Source organism: Serpula lacrymans (genome assembly GCF_000218685.1).
Source record: "Serpula lacrymans var. lacrymans S7.9 unplaced genomic scaffold SERLAscaffold_14, whole genome shotgun sequence".
In the NCBI taxonomy this organism is placed as follows: domain Eukaryota; kingdom Fungi; phylum Basidiomycota; class Agaricomycetes; order Boletales; family Serpulaceae; genus Serpula; species Serpula lacrymans.
Window position 1 is genome coordinate 1,002,210 of NW_006763303.1, and position 21,991 is coordinate 1,024,200.

General features: G+C 44.6%; 3 protein-coding genes across 3 annotated transcripts; all 3 read right to left on the bottom strand.

The window, feature by feature from the left end:
* Window positions 1-1,083: 1,083 nt before the first annotated feature.
* Window positions 1,084-3,518, bottom strand: SERLADRAFT_442537 (uncharacterized protein; the record flags this gene model as incomplete). Its single annotated transcript, XM_007323087.1, has 6 exons — window positions 1,084-1,776; window positions 1,836-2,023; window positions 2,125-2,249; window positions 2,319-2,459; window positions 2,517-2,728; window positions 2,784-3,518. The coding sequence occupies 6 exons, from the start codon at window positions 3,516-3,518 to the stop codon at window positions 1,084-1,086; spliced, it is 2,094 nt and encodes a 697-aa protein (XP_007323149.1).
* Window positions 3,519-16,308: 12,790 nt separating this feature from the next.
* On the bottom strand, window positions 16,309-17,376 carry SERLADRAFT_442540 (uncharacterized protein; the record flags this gene model as incomplete). The annotated part of the gene is made up of 3 exons (XM_007323088.1): window positions 16,309-16,729; window positions 16,889-17,040; window positions 17,110-17,376. 3 exons carry the CDS (start codon window positions 17,374-17,376, stop codon window positions 16,309-16,311), a joined length of 840 nt encoding a protein of 279 aa, XP_007323150.1.
* Window positions 17,377-21,669: 4,293 nt separating this feature from the next.
* SERLADRAFT_442541 (uncharacterized protein) lies at window positions 21,670-21,991 on the bottom strand (the record flags this gene model as incomplete). Its single annotated transcript, XM_007323089.1, has 2 exons — window positions 21,670-21,867; window positions 21,917-21,991. The coding sequence occupies 2 exons, from the start codon at window positions 21,989-21,991 to the stop codon at window positions 21,670-21,672; spliced, it is 273 nt and encodes a 90-aa protein (XP_007323151.1).

The following is a 21,991-nucleotide window of genomic DNA, read 5'->3' on the forward strand; positions in this document are numbered from 1 at the left end:
TGACAAGCTGGATCAAACACAAAAACAAAATTCAAGGTCGTACCGAAACCGGGTCTGTGATAACTGGTTGAACCTGGGCCGAGGTAGCAGTAGGGTCATTGTAGTAACTTTCATACAATGATGTCGGGAAAGGGCCAGGTACAGTATACGCTGACGGAAGATCAGGACTCGAGGGGCTTGAAGCACCCACAAAGAGGAAGAACGAAAGAGGAGCAAATTTCAGCAGGCAGTTCATGGCTTGCTTAGGAGGCTCAGATCTCAGAACTTGGCCTGAGAACAGCGAAGACAACACTTAGCTATGCATATTTAACTGCTCTGAGGTCAACGACAGCTTCGACATTCTATACTTGGAGGACAACTGCATGATTCTCACACGAGGCTCCATTGAACGTGCATTATCAAAGAAACGAGGTCAGGCGACCCACAAGAAAGAAACTGCCTGTCACAAATGGTCAGCAGGCGATAGCTCGAGAGCCCACGCCATGAAGCACGGGAGATGCGCAAAACCCGCCTTTATAGTTGACCAGCTTGAACGGAGATAGTGATTTCACGGCAGTCAGATTACTTGATGTGTAGATCGCTGAAGAAGGTGATGACCATCTGCACCTGAGCACGCACGTTGCTTCCCATTCGAATCATCGAATGGTACTCCGGTAAAATAATACAGCAAACCAGTCGTCCATTGCACGTGGGTTGCGGTACTAGCCGCCTGTCTATCTACAAGACTTTGACCTAATTATGAAGGTGCAAAATGCAAGGGAATATGTACAAGTCCATCGTTACTAAGCAAAGACATAAAATAGCATAAAAACCAACACGACTTATTTAACTAAGTTAACTGAGCTGCATATTTGATCGAATATGGGCAAGATACTATGCATTGGATAAAGTACAATAATCAATAGACAACTACCACTATTTTCTGTATGATACTATTAACATATTACCGTTGAAAAAATAACATACACTTTCATCTGCCAACAATGTTGTCCAAATCGTTGAAAACTCCTGCGTAAACTTTGCAAAATAACTTCCTCCTTCTTTGCAACCTTTGACAGGGCGGGAATTATCACACCCTACACCTTACAATTCGCCCTTTACCTTCGACCCCGTCGCCTTGACCTTCTCACCACCCTCCTTCACCTTTTCACCACCCTCCTTCACCTTTTCACCACCCTCCTTCATCTTTTCACCACCCCACAACCACGCAGTATCCTTGGCTTCATTTCCCTGCTGTACCTTCGACCCCGCATAGTCTCTCGCACCATCCACCTTATCTTTCGCATACCCTTTCCCTTGCTCTACCTTCTCTCCTGCAAAGCCTTTACCCTGATCCACTTTTTCCCCAGCGGCGTCATATCCCTCCTGCGCCTTATTACCCCCCCAAGACACCCAACCCTTACCTCTCTCCTTCTTCTCATTCGCATAATCCCTTGTCTCTCTTGTCTTATCTCGTGCAAAGTCCTTGCCCTGTTCGGCCTTTTCGCCAGCAGCATCATATCCTTCCTGCGCCTTTCCATGGCCCCACGACGCCCAGCCCTTGCCCTGGTCTACCTTTTCGGTTGCATAGGCCCGTGCGTCCCCCGTCTTCTCTCGTGCATATTCCTTTCCCTGTTGCATTTTTTCGCCAGCAGCATCGTATCCTTCCTGTGCCTTTCCTTGGCCCCACGACGCCCAACCCTTGCCCTTGTCTGCCTTCTCAGTAGCATATTCATGTGCGTCACTCGCCTTTTCTTGTCCCCATTTGATCGGATCATGAGACGTGCCACTCAAGAGCTAAACGATACGGCAAATAGTTAGAGCTTTGTTAGGAGTATAAAAGCGTGTGGACGAACAAATTGGTAGCAGATAGCAGCCAATAACCCGAGGGCCAGAAAAGAACCGAGCAACTTGAGCCTCACCTCAAATATTCTAGCCAACTTTTCCTCTGCAGCTTCCACGCCTCCATTTATAATCTCCTTCAGTTTATTATACAAAGTCTCGGCGCGCGTCGACGTTTGTACCCATCTAATGCGCACTTCCTCTGCAAGTGTTGGATGTGACGTAAAGAGAAATGCAAAGGAACGAGCGGAGTGGTACACAAATTAGCCACAAATAGTGAGCACAGAAAGAAGGGAGACTGACGCAAAAGACCTGGCCTGGACGTGGGGAGGGCGTTGTCGGATACACCTTGTTCACGCAGGTATGCTCTGAGTCGGGCATCCGGCCAGACAAGGTAGGTAGCGCTGCGTTGCGAAGCGTCATTGTACCTATGAGCCAACATGATGGTAAAATTTGAGAAATGGCGGCAAGGGTAAATGAGAATGAGAGCTACTAACTTTGAATTAATCAGTTTTACGAGCTCCTCACGCTTGAGCTGCTTGTCGGATTTTGTGTATCCGTGCTCGACTAGCCAAGAACGCATGTCGCTATCGCTCCAAGCACCCCAGATGCTATCCGATGCGGAGGAATAATTATCCCTAAAATTAGGAGATTAGTTAGTGTGATGTAGGGAAGACGAAAGGATAAGAACTAACTCGACAAGTTTCATAAGCTTGTCTCTGTTAACTTGTGCATCGCTTTTAGCAAGGCCATGGTCTACACACCACTGTTTGAGCTGGCTGTCTGACCAGGAGGAGTAAACCGAATCTGAAGTGTTGTAATAATAATCCTTCATCTGTTTGTACATGCTGTCACGAGATGCTTCGTAATCTGATTTTACGATGTTGTGAGAGATAAGCCAATCGCGCTGTATGTGATACCAAGGTTAGTCAATTAGAATAATAGGGGTCATGAACGCGTACGATGTAAGAGTCAGACCAGGATGACCAGATGGGATCGGTTGCCTTTGCATAATATTCGCGAACGAGGTTGAGCAACTCCGTGCGGGTAGACGCTTTTTTAGCTTGTACGACGCCCTTGTCTGCAAGCCACTTTCTGAGAGTGTTGTCGTCCCATGTTGAATAAATATAGTCCTTTGAATCATCGACGGCACGACCAGCATCTCTGGTAGCCTGAGCGGCGATACTTCCAACACTTTTCGTAACTTGGGTTGCGGTATCTGCTGCGCCCGAGTACATGCTAGATGCGGTAGCGGATGCGATAGAGGAGTAATACGAGGCAGCATCGTTGTATGACCTGAACTTTTGCTTTGCGAGAAGGACGAGCTGTTCTCGCGGGCCGGCGGGGGCGACGACGCCGTGATCTAGGAGGAATTCGCGAAGGCGAGATTCATCCCAGGAGTCGAAGGACGAGTCACGGATATCCGAGAAGGACTTCTGAGCACGCGAGTATTGGTCATAGGTCCACTGCTTGGAGGCATCTGCATAGGACGGGGGAGGGGGAGGAGGAGAGGCCCAGTTTGCCTGGACGAGGTCGATGAGGTGCGAGTGGGAGAAGGAAGAGGGGGTCTTGATCTGGTGGGATTCGAGCCAGTGGGTGAGTTCGGACTGGGACCACTTTGAATATTCGGGGTCTGAGCCAAACCACGAGGAGGCGTGCACGGCCAGAAGAGCAGTCAAGAGGTAGAAAGAACGCATGGTTGTATGGGCTTAGCAGATAACATGAACGCATTTATACGGCGGGTCAAGTGACGTCACTTGCCATGACGTCTCTGCTCCTTCTCTCCCCTATCACGTCAGCACAACCTCGACCTAGTTCAGCCACCATTCAGTCCACACAGGGATACGCTGAGCACGACCGCGCAAGTCTCCAGTCTCCAAGTTCCAGCCTCCACCACTCCGGTCTCACTCTCCGCTGTCTCGCCCCTCTACCGGCAGAAAACATCGTCGAATAACCATGAGAAATCTTCATCCACTGTCTTCGTCCAAGTGTCGACGTACTCGATGAGTCGATGATGACGCCGAGGGAGTGAATGGGTGCGCAGCTTCGCGGAGTATGAATTTCGCAGACACCATCCGTGAGAACCCTTCAGCGCACTCCTCTTTGCTTCAACAAATTCCACCCAGATACCCATTTGCGCTACAAATATTAGCCAAACTTCATCAATAACAGATACCCTGTCTATGTATGGTCCCGATTCTGGCCAGGTTCTGGCCCTAGGCCTGGGTTTCGGGTTTCACAAAGCTCAACACAAAACGGAATCACCTTTATCGACGTCGGTAGCCGCTTCAATGGATACAGTGACGTCAATGCCTGTTCTTTTACACGCACCACTCCTTTACATGGATCTAGCAAAGTGGATTGTGGTTTTTTTGCATTTGAGTGGAGAGAAATATGAAGAAACAGAAACCTCTGATGCACATGTAGATGACCAGAGTATCGTGTGTGTTTGATTATAAGCTAAGGTTAAACATGAGTTACAATCTCGTGCTTTGGCTACAATGTTAGAGAATGATTTTTCGGGACCAAACTGGAAGGTCACCGTGCGGTGGCAACACTGAGTTATGGGGAGATGACAGAATTGGAATCATTCTATAGTTGATATAGGAAATATACAGAGCAATAGATGCAATACAACCTTGCTGATGTCATCATTGTGATGAGCTAGTTAGTGTTACGATACACAATTTTCGGACCTTTAATTTTCATTCTCCTCTTTAACTTTATACTGTAGTTTTCACACACTGTACCATGCGGCACTTTCCATTTTGTTCAAACTCCTCTTTTTCGCGCTACACTGCGTTTTTGCTATATGATAAATAATAATAAAAATAATACTGTTAAGTGATCAAAATGTTAAGTCAGTGAACTTATGCTGCCTGTAATGTATGTTAAGTCTTTGAATCCTATGATGCATGTTTGACTTACAGTTCTGTCATTGAATGTCCTTATAAGCCTGCCCTAAACTTGCACAGTATACTGAATCAAGCAGATGGTTCATTGAATCTTTGCAAACATCAACATATATTGTAACGTAAAAAGTCTATGGTACTACATTGATAAATTGATCAGAAATAAAAAAAGAGACTCCAGAAATGGTAAAGGAAATATGATCTGAGAATAAAACACTTTAGTAAAAAGGGTGAGAATTGGGGAAAAATCTACTTGCCAGTCACGGATAAATCCAGTCAGAATTTCGGGATACACCACATTGACGGTACATCTGTCATTTGAACCATGTGGAAATAGCACTTTTATCTCTCTCCTGAAGTGCAGCAAGACAATACAACGTAAAGTTGCCCATGTGAAAACACTGGAACACGTAAATCCAGCCCAACCTGTGTCACTGATTGACCTTGAGACTTGTTGATGGTCATGGCAAAGGCAACATGGACAGGGAATTGACGACGTGATAGCTTGATGGGAAATTCTTCTGATGAAGGTTCCAATGTGAGGCGTGGAATAAAAGCTATCTTTCCTGCATGTTTTCCTCCCAAGACACGGCACTTCAATACTCTTCTCTTCATCTCTATCAAAATCATGCGTGTTCCATTACAGAGTCCATTTAGGGGATCAATATTGCGGAGGAGCATAAGTGGACATCCAGCTTCAAGTTTGAGGTGCGCTTCAGGAAGGCCAGATACTTGCAAGGAGTTCAAGAATTCCACAGGATAATGTTCATGCCCCTCTCCAACCACTTTATCAATTGACAGAGCCACTAACTCTTCTCCAGGGAATTTTGTGAGGATTGCTGAATTAAGGTCGCTAACGGCATCATTTTTTGCGGAGAAGATGGTGCGGTGGAGGACATAATGGTCATCTATGTCTCCATTTGCAATTCCAGGATAGGTAGTGTTGACTAATGAGTCTATGGTGTTTTCTGGCATAAGCATGTTGGCGGGAAGCTCAATAGTTCCATCTCCTGCAATTCCACAACCACCACCAACATCCAGGAGCCAGCTAGCAAAGGCTTCACTTTCTGGAGTACGGTCCAGGCGCATGTTCTGTGTGAGATAGCAGACATGGATATTTGTCCACAGTCGTGACCTTCTAAGAGAGGCAGAAATAATGTGTTGCCTTGACCCTCTTGGAACAACAGGTGTTGTTTGGCGGAAGTCCCCTCCAAAGACCATTGTAATGCCTCCAAATGGAAATTGATTATCTAAAATATCCCGCTGTTGATGATGAGAATTGTTGTTAGAAAAACCACACACAAAACAAACTAACACACAATCCTCCCAGATTCCATGGAACTTGTTTATGGGCTTTGCCTCCTAGAACAGTGGAGTGGTCTGGTTGTTCCTGTCAGGCAACTAATACAAAGCTATATAACAAAGCACAATGCCTGGTCAAGTCCTTGTTAGAAGGCGATGAATCAGGGTATGAGGATGAAGAGTATTGGTATGAGCGCAAATCCAAACTAATATTGAACTAGAGAATAATACATCAAGTATGTACTCCTTTATATAGTGAACGGCGATGGTCAGACTGAGAAAGGAAAGAACTAAGAAAGTGGTCTGACCAGCTGGCTAACCAATAAGAAAAGAAAGAGAAAGTGGTCTGATCTATCGTATTTACTAATTGTATGAGAAAACGTATTGGTAATGAGTGTGCAATTGGCTGTGTCAGTAAGCCCATGAGAAGGCGCTGACTCACAACCTTCTTCGCTTATCAATATCCCTCCGAAGTATTCCCAGACATAGCACTGGGTCGTTGCTATGTCATTTGGATATCTTCCCGAGGGTTTACAACAAATCTCCTTCATTGTAAGTACAATAGGATGTAGGTGTGAATAGAGAATAAGAAGATAAAGGATAAAAGTAATAAAACACCTGCTGTGATCTCTAGTCCAAGGGCAAGAGGAGTGATAGGGATCAAGTCTGTTAACCATGACATGACAGCAATGCGATGAGAAAAATTGATTCCTCACAGTTCCTGGGGTGGTACGTATAACAATCCTTCAAAGTAAAACCCAGAGATGTATGAGTGTGGGTTTTGAGGAGGAGGGATAGTTGGAATCTAAAAAAATAGGGGCTTTCTGGCAAGTATAGACGAGCACTACCTTGCTAATTGTAGCACAAGGTAGGTTTGAGAATGACGAGATAACGAGGTTCCCAGTGATAGCAGGCTCCTGACGCACAGACTGTAGTACTCAGAAGGACTCTAATCGAAGGGGATGACAATCACTTTCAAAAGTGACAAGTGACAATGACAGCAGTTAACAGTAGTAACAGTGGGAAGTGTTGTGACCACACTGGATCACAAGTAGCAGAGTAGTGAACTTGAGAGTAGAGAAGAAGTCTGGATTTGAGTTCTTGTTTTTTTTTTACAAGGTAAAATACAGGGGTTTATATAGTGAAAGAAAAGTAGGCTATGCACAGTATAGCTGTGCAAAGGGAATGAGAAGGAACATGAAGGAAGGAATGTACGCTGACAAATCCTGCGTGGGTAGTACAGGATAAGATTGTCAAAAAAAGGAAACGAAAGGGATAGAACAATGAATGCTGTGAGTAGTGCCACAGGTTTGTACAGCCATAAAATAAAGTCCAATAGCAAAAAGAGAGCAGGAAAATCATGATGTCATGGGAAGATACAGTAAAAAAAGGGCAAGGCAAAACACTATCAGTATCAACACAGTTCCTTTGTTGTCAGTCAGGCATTCTAAAAAATATGTGTCCATAAAAATGATTCAAAAATCAAAAATAATCACACTGTAAATGAATGTTCTGTTGAAAAAAAAGAAACTGGAGCCACCGGTCCACCACCTAGTCCAATTCCGACAGTTCCATGGCCTTACCAATGGACTGGTTGTGTTGGACCACCTGATCAAACGAGGGAGGGAGAGGAGTAGTCCCAATTTGAAACAAGTGAGTCCCAGGCAGCGTGTGGTAGGTGTAGCTGTAGTGAAGACGATGGACAAAAGATAAGTGTACCCAAGTGAATGGGACAACAATGTACATGGGAGACGCAAGGGGATGAACCTTCTCCAGCTCAAAAACTACCCACCCACGCTCCAACCAGGCAAGACGAGCGACCGATGTTTTGATAGTATATGATGGTAGATCAACGTCATAAAGATGGACCTGTTGCCCTATTTGAACCGGCCGCTGGGGCTTGCTGATATCAGCAGTGGCACGTGGTAGTCAACGGATCGGCAACGGAAGCAGATAGGAAGTGGTGACATCAGAAATGATGGGGGAGCAAAGAAGATGAGGAGGAGGAGGCTGGAGGTGATGGGGAGGTGAACTAAAATGGGGATCCAGAAACAACTGTTGGGTGAGAATAAACACGAGAGTAAGGGACCCATGGTGGGGCTAGGCAAAGGAAGGGAAGTGAAGGAAACAACAAAAGCGAGGGCGCAATGCAATGTGTAGCCAGTGGCGACGCGAAAATTTGCCGAAATGCAGAAATGCAGAAAGTACCAAATGGAAAAGCAAAGGTGAGCGTGACTGGATTGCTATTCCACATGGCACTGTGCCTGTGTGGCGCAAAGGCGAGTTTTTTTGAATATTCACTTTGTTATTAACACCTGTCCATGCTACCAATCAACTTTGGTGCATGACACCACAATGTACGATCTAATGCTTCAATCCCATGACGGTGTTGCATTGGCGCTTCATCCCAGACTATAACTCTGGTATGTCTCAATACCTCATGGAGGTCAGAGTTTTTTGGAATCCTGCATGTCGATGTTCCATGTACAGGAATAGGGATTCCAAAGCGTGAATGAGCTGTGCGGCCACCCTCCAAGAGCAGGGATGCAATCCCAGAGGATGCTACATATAGAGCAACATTATGATTATCCCTTGCTTGAACGGCGGCTGCAATTGTATTGCAGAGATATGTTTTGCCCCCACCTCCAGCACTGTGAATAAATAAAGTTGTTCCCTGATTATGGTGGATTGACTGCATAATAGTATCAAAAGCATTCTGCTGCTCTTGATTGAGCCTCTCTACATTATCTTCAACCTCCAAAGTAAGATCAAATCTGTCATAATTTTGCTGCTCATGGAGAAGATTGTTTGCAATGATAGGCTCCCATTGTTGCTGAGGAAAAGGCATTGGTGGGAAGTTTGAAAGACACTTGTTGACTTGAGTAAGTATGGATTCCAGCAAGAATAGTCCATAATTATAAATCTGGTCTTCTGAAGGTTGGGCAATCCCTCTTTGAAGAAGGCGATGGTATAAATCATCACAAATCTTGTGTTTGTGCTAGTTCCAAAGGTTTGCAGGCTCATTTGGGAGACATTGCAGTAAGATAACTGCAAAGAGAGCACGGAGTTCAGGGCCTGTCTGCATATCTCCTACTTTTGCCAAATACTGATCCCATTCAACATCGTCTTCTAACAGGCCACGTGCAGCACATGCAGCTTTGTAAGTTGGATGTAGAACCCCATCAAATGTGCGCAAATCTTCCTAACTCTCTGCTCCAGGGACCACTGTGAGCAGTGTACAGAGGTAGAAGCGCTTCCCTTAGCTTGGATGGACAAACATCATTCTCCCTATAGCAAATTGTTGTTTTCTTGGAGTCCATTTTTTGGCACCTTTGTTCCAGACAAAGTATTGAGGATAATCCTGATAAGGTATGTGACGGCCTTCAGGGTGATCTTTATTGGCAGTGAACCAATCTGTGAGTTGAGTCTTTAATGTACGGTTGTTATTGATTATATTCTCTGCATTATCATGGGCATTGAAGAATACAGTTTGCTGATCCTCTAAGTGAACGGGAAGGCGCAATACTGTTGGTTTTTCTTCATGCATAGGGAACTCCAAGAGATGCCAGCATGCTTCTACAGGACCAATATAGCGACCATCAATATATTCCTGAATCTCATCCCTCGGCTGCCTTGCATCTCCATGTACATCTGCACCTTGTCCTCCCACAACAACTGAAGCTCGATCATGGCCCTTGTAAATATATTTATGAATATATTTGACGGCTTTAACAGATGCACAGATTTCAACATTGATGTGACAGTCATATTTGGCAGAGAGATATGTATTGTAAGGGACAACATCACAGTTATCAAAAACATGACCACTTGGAACTGTATAAGTCCTCCCATTGTCAGGCCTTGCATATTCTGGATAACCATCATCACCAAATCTGGTTTCAGCACAAAACTCTTTGCGATAGCGCTTTGAGCATGCTCCATTCTTCATGAACCAGGCTCCAGGGTGCTCAGGTCCACACGGACTATGCATCATACACTTTGTGACTGTTGAATATAACTTTGGTTGTGTGACAGGATCAGGAATTTGAGCAGAGACAACAGAGTCAACCTGGGTGGCATCACAGATTTTATATTGATCTTCCAAGAATATGAGAAGATGCATGTGTGGCAAACCCCGCTTTTGGTATTCCACAGTGTAAACAGATCCCAAAGTCTTTCCAAAGATCCCATCTTTGACTTTCTTCAACAGTGCCTTCTTTTTCTGATAGAAGACACGTGCAACAATGTCAGGACAGTCTGCAGCAGTCTGTTTTCTTGTAGGCATATCGAGGTCATCATCTACTTCACCGGCATTGTTGTATTCCAGCAAAGCCTCTTGAATTTCAGGCCAGTTGGTGTTTGCTGTCATTGTAAGGAAAATATCGGGTTCACGGCAATGGCGACATATAGCCATGGAGTCCTGGAAAAGCTGGTACATGTGCCGTGTACTGCCAGAATGAGAAGATGGTAGGACAATGTTCTGGCCCTGTTGACCCAAATCTATTTCCCCATCATTCTGATCCATAGCATCTTTGATGCCTTGGTAAAGATCTGCCCTTATGTCTTGTTGATGATGACGGACCCACTTCAATTCACTTTCTTCTGTGGAAGCCCATGCATCAATGCAATACTCCTGAAGTAGTTTTCCACCATAGAAGAGATTAGATTGATTGGTTCTTCGGGGATGGAGACGGTATGCATAATAACACCGCTGGGAGACATATTCACTGCGTATATTTCCATCAGCATTCTGAATGGACCGTATTGTCCTATGCCACCCTTGTTCTCCAAAGGGAAATAGGAGGACATAATGCAGAGGTGAATAAAGGGGGTGGAAATGGCTGATATGCTTGAGACCACCACCATGATCAAATTGCTTCAGCCGCAAAACAATATCACGGTGCTCATCAACATCTTGTTCTCCATCTCCAGAAATAACAGCAGCAACTTCATCTGCAGTAGGAAGATTATAACGACGTTGGTCCAGAGTTCGATCAAGAGCTATATGGGCTGTTATGTTGGCACGTTCTGCTTCAGGCTTTTCCATGATGATCTGATAAGTTGCTTGTACAAAGGGATGAATGGATTGAATTGCTCCAGGGTATCCTGGATCTCCAGCATGGTTGCTGGTGTAGTGCCATGCCCCTGATTATTCTCATTACGTAAAAAAAGGGTGGTCTGTGGGTTGTGAATGTAAAGTTGGCCAAAAGAGGGAGTTTCACCTTCAGGTGGATGGAATGCGCTGATGCTATGATGAAAGCCTCCATGGATACGGAAACTATAAGGTCCTGCAGCACTTGTGACAGCATGGTCTATCTTGACACCCAAAGATGTAAATGCAAAGGCATTGTTGTATGAGCGAACTTTGTCGTGGAATTCACGTGCAGTAATGTCAACCCCACGGAACAGACGGTGTAGTGCAGCAGGTGCTTCCCGGAAAGGATCCAGCCTAACTTGACCTTGAAGGCAGCACACACCAAATTTTGGATGGATCCTGGAGGAACTTGTGAGTCTCTCGATATCCCAGTGTAACGCTCCACAATTACGGCACTCTACTTCCATGTTGTGTAAAGTATGACGGTATAGAGGCTTTACATATGGTTGTTGGGCCTCCTGGCGTATCACCTGTGCTTGGCGGCGGTTGGCAATATTTTGTTTGTTTGCAAGCTGTTGAGGCCTTGGCATCCTTGGTGCATTTCTGGCAGCTACCAGTTCATTTAAGTCCTCGCCTTGGTCTACAGCATCCCTGGCAGCCCTGTGAGCCTGATCTGCTAGCTCTTCTTCCCTCCTTTCAAGCTCTTCTTGAGCAGCTCTCTGCGCCCTACGGACTTGCTCAGCTTGTTCCTCTCCATATTGCAGGTCAGCATGCTGAGCCTGCCGCTGTACCTGCCGCCTAACTGCCTCCTGCTGTTGAAATTCTCTTTCCTGGCGGACATGATCCTCAGCCAACTGCTGTTCCTGCCTTTGGAGCCGTAATGCCTCCTGTTGCTGAATTGCCTGATCCTTGACCTGCTCCTGCCCTCTTAGTCTATTACACTGTTGATTAACCCATTGTCATGCACCAAAGTTGATTGGTAGCATGGACAGGTGTCAATAACGAAGCAAATATTCAAAAAGACTCGCCTTTGCGCCACACAGGCACAGTGCCACGTGGAATAGTAATGAATATTGCCCTTTTTGAACTTGTGGCTAATCAGCACCACCTCTATTAGGCAATCCAGTCACGCTCACCTTTGCTTTTCCATTCGGTACTTTCCACGTTTCGGCATTTTGGCAAATTTTCGCGTCGCCACTGGCTACACATTGCATTGCGCCCTCGCTTTTGTCATTTCCCTTACTCCCCTTCCTTTGCCTAGCCCCACCATGGGCCCTTTCCTCTCCTTTTTATTCTCACCTGACAGTCGTTTCTGGATCCCCATTCTAATCCACTTTTCTGTCACCTCCACCCTCCTCCTCCTCATTTTATTTGCACCCCCACCATTTCTGATGTCACCACTTCCTATCCGCTTCCGTCGCCGATCCGTTGACTACCATGTGCCACTGCTGATATCAGCAAAGCCCCGGCGGCCGGTTCAAATAGGGCAACAGGTCCATCTTTATGACGTTGATCTACCATCATATACTATCAAAACATCGGTCGCTCGTCTTGCCTGGTTGGAGCGTGGGTGGGTAATTTTTGAGCTGGAGAAGGTTCATCCCCTTGCGTCGCCCATGTTCATCGCTGTCCCATTCACTTGGGTACACTTATCTTTTATCCATCGTCTTCGCTACAGCTACACCTACCACACGCTGCCTGGGACTCACTTGTTCCAAATTGGAACTACTCCTCTCCCTCCCTCGTTTGATCAGGTGGTCCAACACAACCAGTCCATTGGTAAGGCCATGGAACTATCAGATTTGGACTAGGTGGTGGACCGGTGGCTCCAGTTTTTTTTTCTTCAGCAGAACATTCATTTACAGTGCAATTATTTTTGATTTTTGAATCATTTTTATGGACACATATTTTTTAGAATGCCTGACTGACAACAAAGGAACTGTGTTGATACTGATAGTGTTTTGCCTTGCCCTTTTTTTACTGCATCTTCCCATGACATCATGATCTTCCTGCTCTCTTTTTGCTATTGGACTTTACTTTATGGCTGTACAAACCTGTGACATTACTCACAGCATTTATTGTTCTATCCCTTTCTTTTCTTTTTTTGACAATCTTATCCTGTACTACCTACGCAGGATTCATCAGCGTACATTCCTTCCTTCATATTCTTTCTCATTCTTTTTGCACAACTATACTGTGCATAGCCTACTTCTCTTTTACTATATAAACCCCTGTATTTTACCTTGTAAAAACAACAACAAGAACTCCAATCCAGACTTTTTCTCTACTCTCAAGTTCACTACTCTGCTACTTGTGATCCAGTGTGGTCACAACACTTCCCACTTCTACCACTGTCAACTGCTGTCATCGTCACTTCCCACTTTTGAAGTCATTGTCATCCCTTTCGATTAGAGTCCTTCTGAGCACTACAGTTTGTGTGTCAGGAGCCTGCTATCACTGGGAACCTCGTCATATTGTCGTTCTCAAACCTACCTTGTGCTACGATTAGCAAGGTAGTGCTCGTCTATACTCGTCACAAAGCCCCTATCCTTCTATAAATTCAACTATCCCTCCTCCTCAAAACCCACACTCATACACCTCTGGGTTTTACTTTGAAGGATCTTTATACGTACCACCCCACAAACAACCAGACCACTCCACTGTTCTAGGAGGCAAAGCCCATAAACAAGTTCCGTGGAATCTGGGAGGATTGTGTGTTAGTTTGTTTTGTGTGTGGTTTTCTAACAGCAGTTCTCATCATCGACACCGTTCTGCATGTCAGTTTTGAAACCCATCTAATAGCCTTTCATTGTAGTCAACACCATGGGTAGCAAGCAACTGGTTACCCTGCCGCATTTGAAAAGGGGGCTGCAATTGAGGGTGTGCAGGTCCAGCTAATGGCTGAGGCATGTTATTATCATCCACAGGTCTTCCAAAATTTGGTTGCGCAATATTTCTATTTCTCAAATCTCTTTGATCCAAGAGGTGCTCTCGTCGTACACTTGGTGATGATGTTGTATGCGATCTCTATCGCGATGTTCACCACGTTCTCATTCAGGAGTCTGTGGAATATGTCTACAAATCACATTAATATATCAGTTAATGGTTAATGACACATTAACAATGCTACACATACTGCATATTTGAATTGCTCATATTCATATTTATGTATTTGCTATGTGCACTGATTTGTTGATAATTTGGGCTTCTGTAATCAATGTGTCAGTTTTAATTGAATCAACACCATAAACTGTTATAAACTCACATTGTGTAAACTGTGTTTTTATGTGTGGGGAAGGGTCTTTGATTTTACTTTTATGCACACCACAGTGTGGTCAATAATAGCTGTTAATTTTTGTAATGCAAAATGTGCAAATTCTCAACAACAATTTGTTTTGTGTGTAGGGCCAGGCCACTTCCCCACATAGTAGGAAAAGAGGTTTGTTTGGTTGAGTTGTGTCACATTGTGCCACAGGTGTGAGTTTTGGTGTCCACTATATTGCGTTTTGTAGTAAAAATGATTAAGCGTGAGAATTTTTAATGTGGCTACAATTTTCACTACAATTGTTGAATGTTCTTATAACCGAGAGAATTTTCAATGTGGCTGCAATTTTCACTGCACTCATTACTACTGCACTACCTTCCCTCTACTGCTAACCGAAAACCACGCAAGCGAAACTAAGCGAAAAATGTGCTTCCACATGTGCCGCACGCGACTTTTGGGACCACCGTCCCCTTCGTTATAGATTTTAGCTACCAGTCTCTCACGCAGTGGAGCTGGTCACATGGGCTGTGCCCTCTGACATCATCAGCCACTGCTTTATCAACTGTATAGTACAACATGTATAAACAACCTGTAGTAGTATAAATACCCCAATAGATCCAGGAGACTCCTCAGCGAGTCCTCCTGTTGTATACCCACAACTAACTCGGTCCTACCCAACTAAGTCTGTGTGAGGGCTTACCCACTACCTCAGCGACTTTGACCGGTCAGTGGTACATACTGCTGATTGGTATTCCACCTCTCTTTGATTGATCAGTGGTACACACTGCTGGTTGATAGTCCCTTGTGCTTTGTCTGAGTTGTGCACCAGAGTAACTAACTCTTGGTTGTTACAATGGATAGACCATATGAAATCTTTAAATAGATCTGCCGTACCAGTGGCGGTAATGGTTTTGTTGGTGGGAACGAACAAGTCATGGTACTTGGGAGGTACCAGCCTCTTAATCTCTTCCTCGGGTTTTACCTCGTCATTGTCTTTGTCAATCTTTTCTAAAGACCTAAGCTTGGCATAAACGTGACCAGCGTTTATCCTTTCATTAAGCTCAGTTTGACGGACAGGACTTGGCTTACCCAAGTTTTTACACTCCAGCGGACAACGTGACAATGTGACAACCCCTGTCTGCCAGTTGATCTCAGGATTGTGTTTAAACAGCCAGGTCCAGCCTAAGATTAAATTAATCTTCCCTAATTGGGTAGCCTCGGCGGTGACTTATTCTCTGTGTCTTTGGTACTCAACAACAAAAGAACATTTGTGCATAATGCAGCCACCCACGTTAAGCGTACCGTCAATGTTATAGACTGGAATAGATATATCTAATTTTACAAGGGGGAGTCCAATGTGCTCTGCCCAGACCTGATCTATGAAGATGCTGTTAGCGCCTGAATCAAGCAGTGCACTGGTTGGGTGTACTGTGCCTTGGGCAAGGTTTTCCACACCAATGTCTAAACATATCTCTTTTTGGAATAAATATGTGCACATCAACACACACCTTGGGATTTCGGGTGTGGCTCCAAAGAAGAAGAAGAAGCAACATATTTTTCTACTTTATTTTTATGAGAATCAAGCACCCTAGTATTTGTCTCGCTGGGGCCACACTCCAAAGGAGACACTGGTACAGCGGTGGTATTGTACGTATTTCTAGCATTAACTCCTTCATTATCCTGACCCACTGAATCAGCGCTCAAAGCAGCTATATCATCAGATGGGTCCAGGGCAAATCCACCGTCACAACTACGCATACATGTACATACTTCTGATGACAAATTTAAGAATCTATTTACAAATTCGGGAGCCATCCCCTTCTTTCCATTATTGCTTGTGCAACACCCTGGAGCAGGGGCCACCTTATTGTGGTTTACTTCTTTGTTTCGTGGAGCGAAGGCACCCAAGTGACCTAAGCTCCGAACTCTTTTCCCTGAGCCTTTGTCTCGTTGACCTGCTGGTCATAGAAAAAGGCCCGGATCTCGTCATAAGAACAACCAGCCAGAGTATTGAGCCGATTGTCCGGCTTCTCAGCTTCTAATTGGCGCGCCTGGCGCCCTTGGTTATTTTGTTGTTGAGCTGCCTGCGCTCCGTTTGGACACTTTTGGGCTATGTGCCCCTCCTCGCCACAGTTGTAGCAAGTGAATCTGTGTGTCTGTCCGCCCTGGACCGCACTGATATCCATAGGAGCTCCCCGCCCTGGTTGCAACCCAAATGGTTGGAACCCGTGAGAGTGATTTTGTTTTTGGTTTGATGACCCAGGGCTCCTCTGGGAATAGTTGTTTTTGGTGGTGGTCCCGCCACCTTGATGTATTTTGTAGAGCTCTGTGGCCCTACCTATTTTTTGAATCTCCTTTGCTGCTTAGGAGAGGTTCTCACTCCTTATATCCTGCAGATAGAGCTGTTCTGCAATGTGGGGGTTCACATTGTGTTCCAGCAGTTCCACTGCATGTTCATTACCTAAGCCCCCTCAGATAGAGAGGGCCAGGAACCGGGTTACGAAATCATCCGTCCTCATGTTTCCTTGCTTGAAGGTACGGATCTGCTGATGCTCCCAGTCACGCTCAGCTTGTGGTTTGAAATACTTTTTGATCTCAACTTTGAGATCATCCCAGACAGGCCACACTCCCGCGGTGTAGCATTCCTGTATTCTAACTTGGGCGTATCAACCTACCACAGGTCCTTTTAGTCGAGACAGCACTGTGGTTACTACCTCAAAGTCATCGGCAAATGCATCCCAATTTGCCTTGACCCAAATCTGGAGTTTGATCCACCATTCGGCAAATTGCGCTCTTTCTCCATCGAAGGCGCCGGGGTCAGCGACGACTTCCACTTTCTTGTTGAATTTCTTTTCCAACAAGGGGGTTGCTGCAGGGGGATGTGCCTGTAGCTCGGCGAGTTGCGTGGTTAACGCCAAGATCTGTGCACGCATACTGTGCAACAGAGCATTGACATAGGTTGGTTGACTTTGCGACAACATGTCGACTTGTTCTCTTGGTAATGTAAAAAAAATGTAACTGGGGGTCCCTGCTTGCTATCTGCGGATCTACCTCTTCCCAGCTGAGTATTGGATCTCAATCTCTGATTACCCACAATATAGTATTTGAAAATGTATGTAAAGTTATAGTAACAAAACCCTGGTCCGAACAGTTGTCAGGGGGTGGTCCGCTTGTTAAGCTGTCAACCCTTCTCCAACTGGCGGAGGCAAATGCCTGGCCTGGTCAGAGGTATCTGAAGAAGAAGTTTGTATCTAAATTCTAATCAACGATAGTTCCACACTATTATTGAGCTGATTCTGAAGGATTTTTTAACAGCATTATGGATTTACTTGAGGATGTCGATGAGATTGAGGAAGTTAATGCCCTCCTAAACTGGTGGAACCAGTAAGTATTTCACATTTATGTCAGTGTTTTTTTTATGTCTTTTTTTGTAGCAAGATCTTCCCTTCACTGTTGAGGCAGGAGAGGCTGCCATCAAAAGAGAGTGCCCTTGCAAAAATACGAGAAAAATGTGCCACTATGAAACACTCTGAAGGGGTGTAGGAAATTTTTTTGTCTTGCTCTTATGTACAATTGTGTAAAATTGTAGATAAATGGAATATTGTATTATTCAAACAGCTCACTTGCTATAGCAGATGATCAGATCATGTATGTTCATGTTGGTCAGATATGATGTAACACAGAAAGATGATATATGTAACACTTTATAGTGTCTATCAGTCTGACATGATATACTATGTCTCACCAATTTCAGACAGCAATTCATAAAATATTATAATTCATGTCATTCTGATATTTTTTATATCTGGCATAACACTGATCAAGCCATTTGGCTAGCAATCAACAGTAGCTAGCAATATATCCGCTTTTATTCCTTATATTTCAATATTGTTATTATACATCTGATAACATATATCAGCCTGGTAATGCTGATCGAAAGGTCCTATCTAATCTAGCAATGTAAGGCTTTAGAAATGCGACCATCAGCCTGATCATCATTTTGTGATTTATAACAAAGATATGGCCTTGTAAGGTCTTATCCAACTCCCATTATTTCCCCAATGAACAGAGTACAAGGTTGGAGTTGACTTAGCTTGTGTGCTAGGCCCTTCTGTGGACATTGGTCCCTGACTTGACGGAGTGAATGGGTGAGGATAGAGGATGAAAGGTGGAGTGGAGTAAAGGTCCTTTGTGTTACGATACACAATTTTCGGACCTTTAATGATCATTCTCCTCTTTAACTTTATACTGTAGTTTTCACATACTGTGCCATGCGGCACTTCCCCTTTTGTTCAAACTCCACCTTCTCGCGCTACACTGCCTTTATTCTTATTTTAGCTACAAGTCTCTCACGCAGTGGAGCTGGTCACACGGGCTGCGCCCTCTGACATCATCAGCCACTGATTTTATCAACTGTACAGTACATAAGTACAAACACTCTGTATTAGTATATATACCTCAATAGATCCAGGAGACTCCTCAGCGAGTCCTCCTGTTGTATACCCACAACTGACTCGGTCCTACCTAAGGGGTAACCACTCCCTCATCACTACCTTTATAGCTTGTCTGAGTTGTGCGCCAGAGTAACTAACTCTTGGTTGTTACATTAGGACTTGCTCTTTCTACTCTCTTGCACATTGTGCAAACCTGGTCCCCAGGGTTAAGGGGTTATTGTTTGGGGATATCCCGTATAGCAGAAGTGTGCGCTCCTAGTGATGGCCCTGTAGTGCTCTGGGAGAAGAGACAATTATTGATACATGGCCCCCAGTGTTAAGGGGAGTACTTTAGCTCAGCAATAGTGTGGAACTATTGTTGATTAGAAATCTAAATACAAAACTTCACCTTCACTTTCTCTTTCCTCTGACCAGGCCGGGCACTTGCCTTCGCTGTCAATGATGAGAACTGTTGTTAGAAAACCACACACAAAACAAACCACCACACAATCCTCCCAGATTCCACGGAACTTGTTTATGGGCTTTGCCTCCTAGAATAGTGGGTGCTCTGGTTGTTCATGGGGTAGTATGTATGAGGATCCTTCAAAGTAAAACCCAAAGATGTATGGGTGTGGGTTTTGAGGAGGAGGGATAGTTGAACTATAGAAGATAGGGGCTTTTTGAGATAAATATAGGATAAGCACTACCTTGCTAATCTTAGCACAAGGTATGTTTGAGGATGACAAGATAACGAGGTTCCCAGTGATAGCAGGCTCCTGACGCACAAACTGTAGTGCTCAGAAGGACTCTAATTGAAAGGGATGACAATTACTTTCAAAAGTGACAAGTGACAATGACAGCAGTTAACAGTAGTAACAGTGGGAAGTGTTGTGACCACACTGGATCACAAGTAGCAGAGTAGTGAACTTGAGATTTAGAGAAGAAGTCTGTATTTGAGTTCTTGTTCTTTTTACAAGGTAAAATACAGGGGTTTATATAGTAAAAGAAAGGGAGGCTATGCACAGTATAGCTGTGCAAAAACAATAAGCAACAACATGAAGGAAGGAATGTATGCTGACAAATCCTGCATAGGTAGTACAGGATAAGATCATCAAAATAAGGAAAAGAAAGAGATCAAACAATAAATGCTGTGTAAGTAATGTCACAGGTTTGTACAGCCATAAAATAAAGTCCAAAAACAAAAAAAAGCAAGAATATCATAAAGTCATGGGAAGATGTAGTAAAAAAGGGCAAAGCAAAAAAATATCAGTATCAACACAGTTCCTAAAAAAATATGTGTCCATAAAAATGATTCAAAAATCAAAAATAATCACACTGTAAATGAATGTTCTGCTGAAAAAAAGAAACTGGAGCCACCGGTCCACCACCTAGTCCAAATCCGGAGTAGTTCCAATTTGGAACAAGTGAGTCCCAGGCAGCGTGTGGTAGCTGTAGCTGTAGCGAAGACGATGGACAAAAGATAAGTGTACCCAAGTGAATGGGACAACAATGTACATGGGAGACGCAAGGGGATGAACCTTCTCCAGCTCAAAAACTACCCACCCACGCTCCAACCAGGCAAGACAAGAAACCAATGTTTTGATAGTATATGATGGAAGATCGACATCATGAAAATGGACCTTTTGCCCAATTTGGACCAGCCGCCGGGGCTTTGCTGATATCAGCAGCGGCATGTGGTGGGCAATGGATCAGCAACAGAAACAGATAGAAAGTGGTGACATCAGATATGGTGAGGGAGCAAAGAAGATGAGGAGGAGGAGGGTGGAGGTGACAAGGAGGTGAACCAAAATAGGGATCCAGAAGCGACCGTTGGGTGAGAATAAAAAAGAGAGCAAGGGTCCCATGGTGGGACTGAGTAAAGAAAAAAAAAGGTAAGGGAGGGCGACAAATGCGAGGGCACAATGTGTAGCCAGTGGCGACACGAAAATTTGCCGAAATGCGGAAAGTACCGAATGGAAAAGCAAAGGTGAACGCGACTGGATTGCCTAATAGAGGTGGTGCTGATCAGCCACAAATTTGAAAAGGCAATATTAATTACTATTCCACGTGGCACTGTGCCTGTGTGGCGCAAAGGCGAGTCTTTTTGAATATTCGCTTCATTCTTGACACCTGTCCATGCTACCAATCAACTTTGGTGCATGACACCGGACCCCAGGGTCAAGGGGATAGTGTCATTGTTTAAGGATATCCCATATAGCAGAAGGGTGCGCTCTTCGCAACGGCCCCATAGTGCTCTGGGAGAAGAGACAATCACTGTTGATACACGGCCCCCAGTGTTAAGGGGAGTACTGTAGTGGTTGTATCAGTGCAGGAGAAGATGGACTGCGAGGACAGTGCAAAACGGACCTATCTGAGTGTAAAAACATTGAGTATTGATTAGATAATGTAAATGGGCTTACTTGTGTAGCTATATAAGCAATAGAGGCTGGTGTTACTCGCAGCATACCGTGCAAACGTGCATTTGAGGACCGAGTAGCGTGTGGCTCACCATTTGAACAAACAGAAGAGGGCAACAGGAAGATGTACTTGTATGCCTGTTTAAAATAATATCTTGTTAGTATGATCTTGTTTTATTGAGAGCACACTTACCAGGACAAGAAGATTGCCACGTAGTAACCCTGTCCGAGGGTCTCCACTATCATATACATTGTTTGCATATAAAAAAACTGGCCATTGGTCACTTGTGACCAGTATTTCTCCACTCTTGAGTTTACTTTGAAGCCTAGTAAACATGTGTGAGTGAGCTCAAGGCACACAGTGCGACAGCACTCTCCCCATCAACCCACAATAGCTGCTAACAGTGAGTGAATAGAGAAATACTCACTCTGTATTGTCCCAGTCAAGGCCTGCAGGGCAAAGCAATTGGTCGGTGCGTGGATGATTGAAACCTTGAGTAGTCTTGATATTGCAATGGAGAGGGCGGTCAATTGACTGACCATTTGGTGTTATCCAATCAATTACCGCACCTTTGAGGGTCTTGGTATCATCAGATTGAGCTCCAGAACAGCCTTTCTGAACCTACCAGTATATTTGTATCAGCACACAGAATGTAGGTTAAGTCACTTACAAGCTCACTGTATACCTCAATTTCATCTTCTGTTAGTGTTGCATTGCTGATTTGGTCCTTGAACCGAGGAAGCAT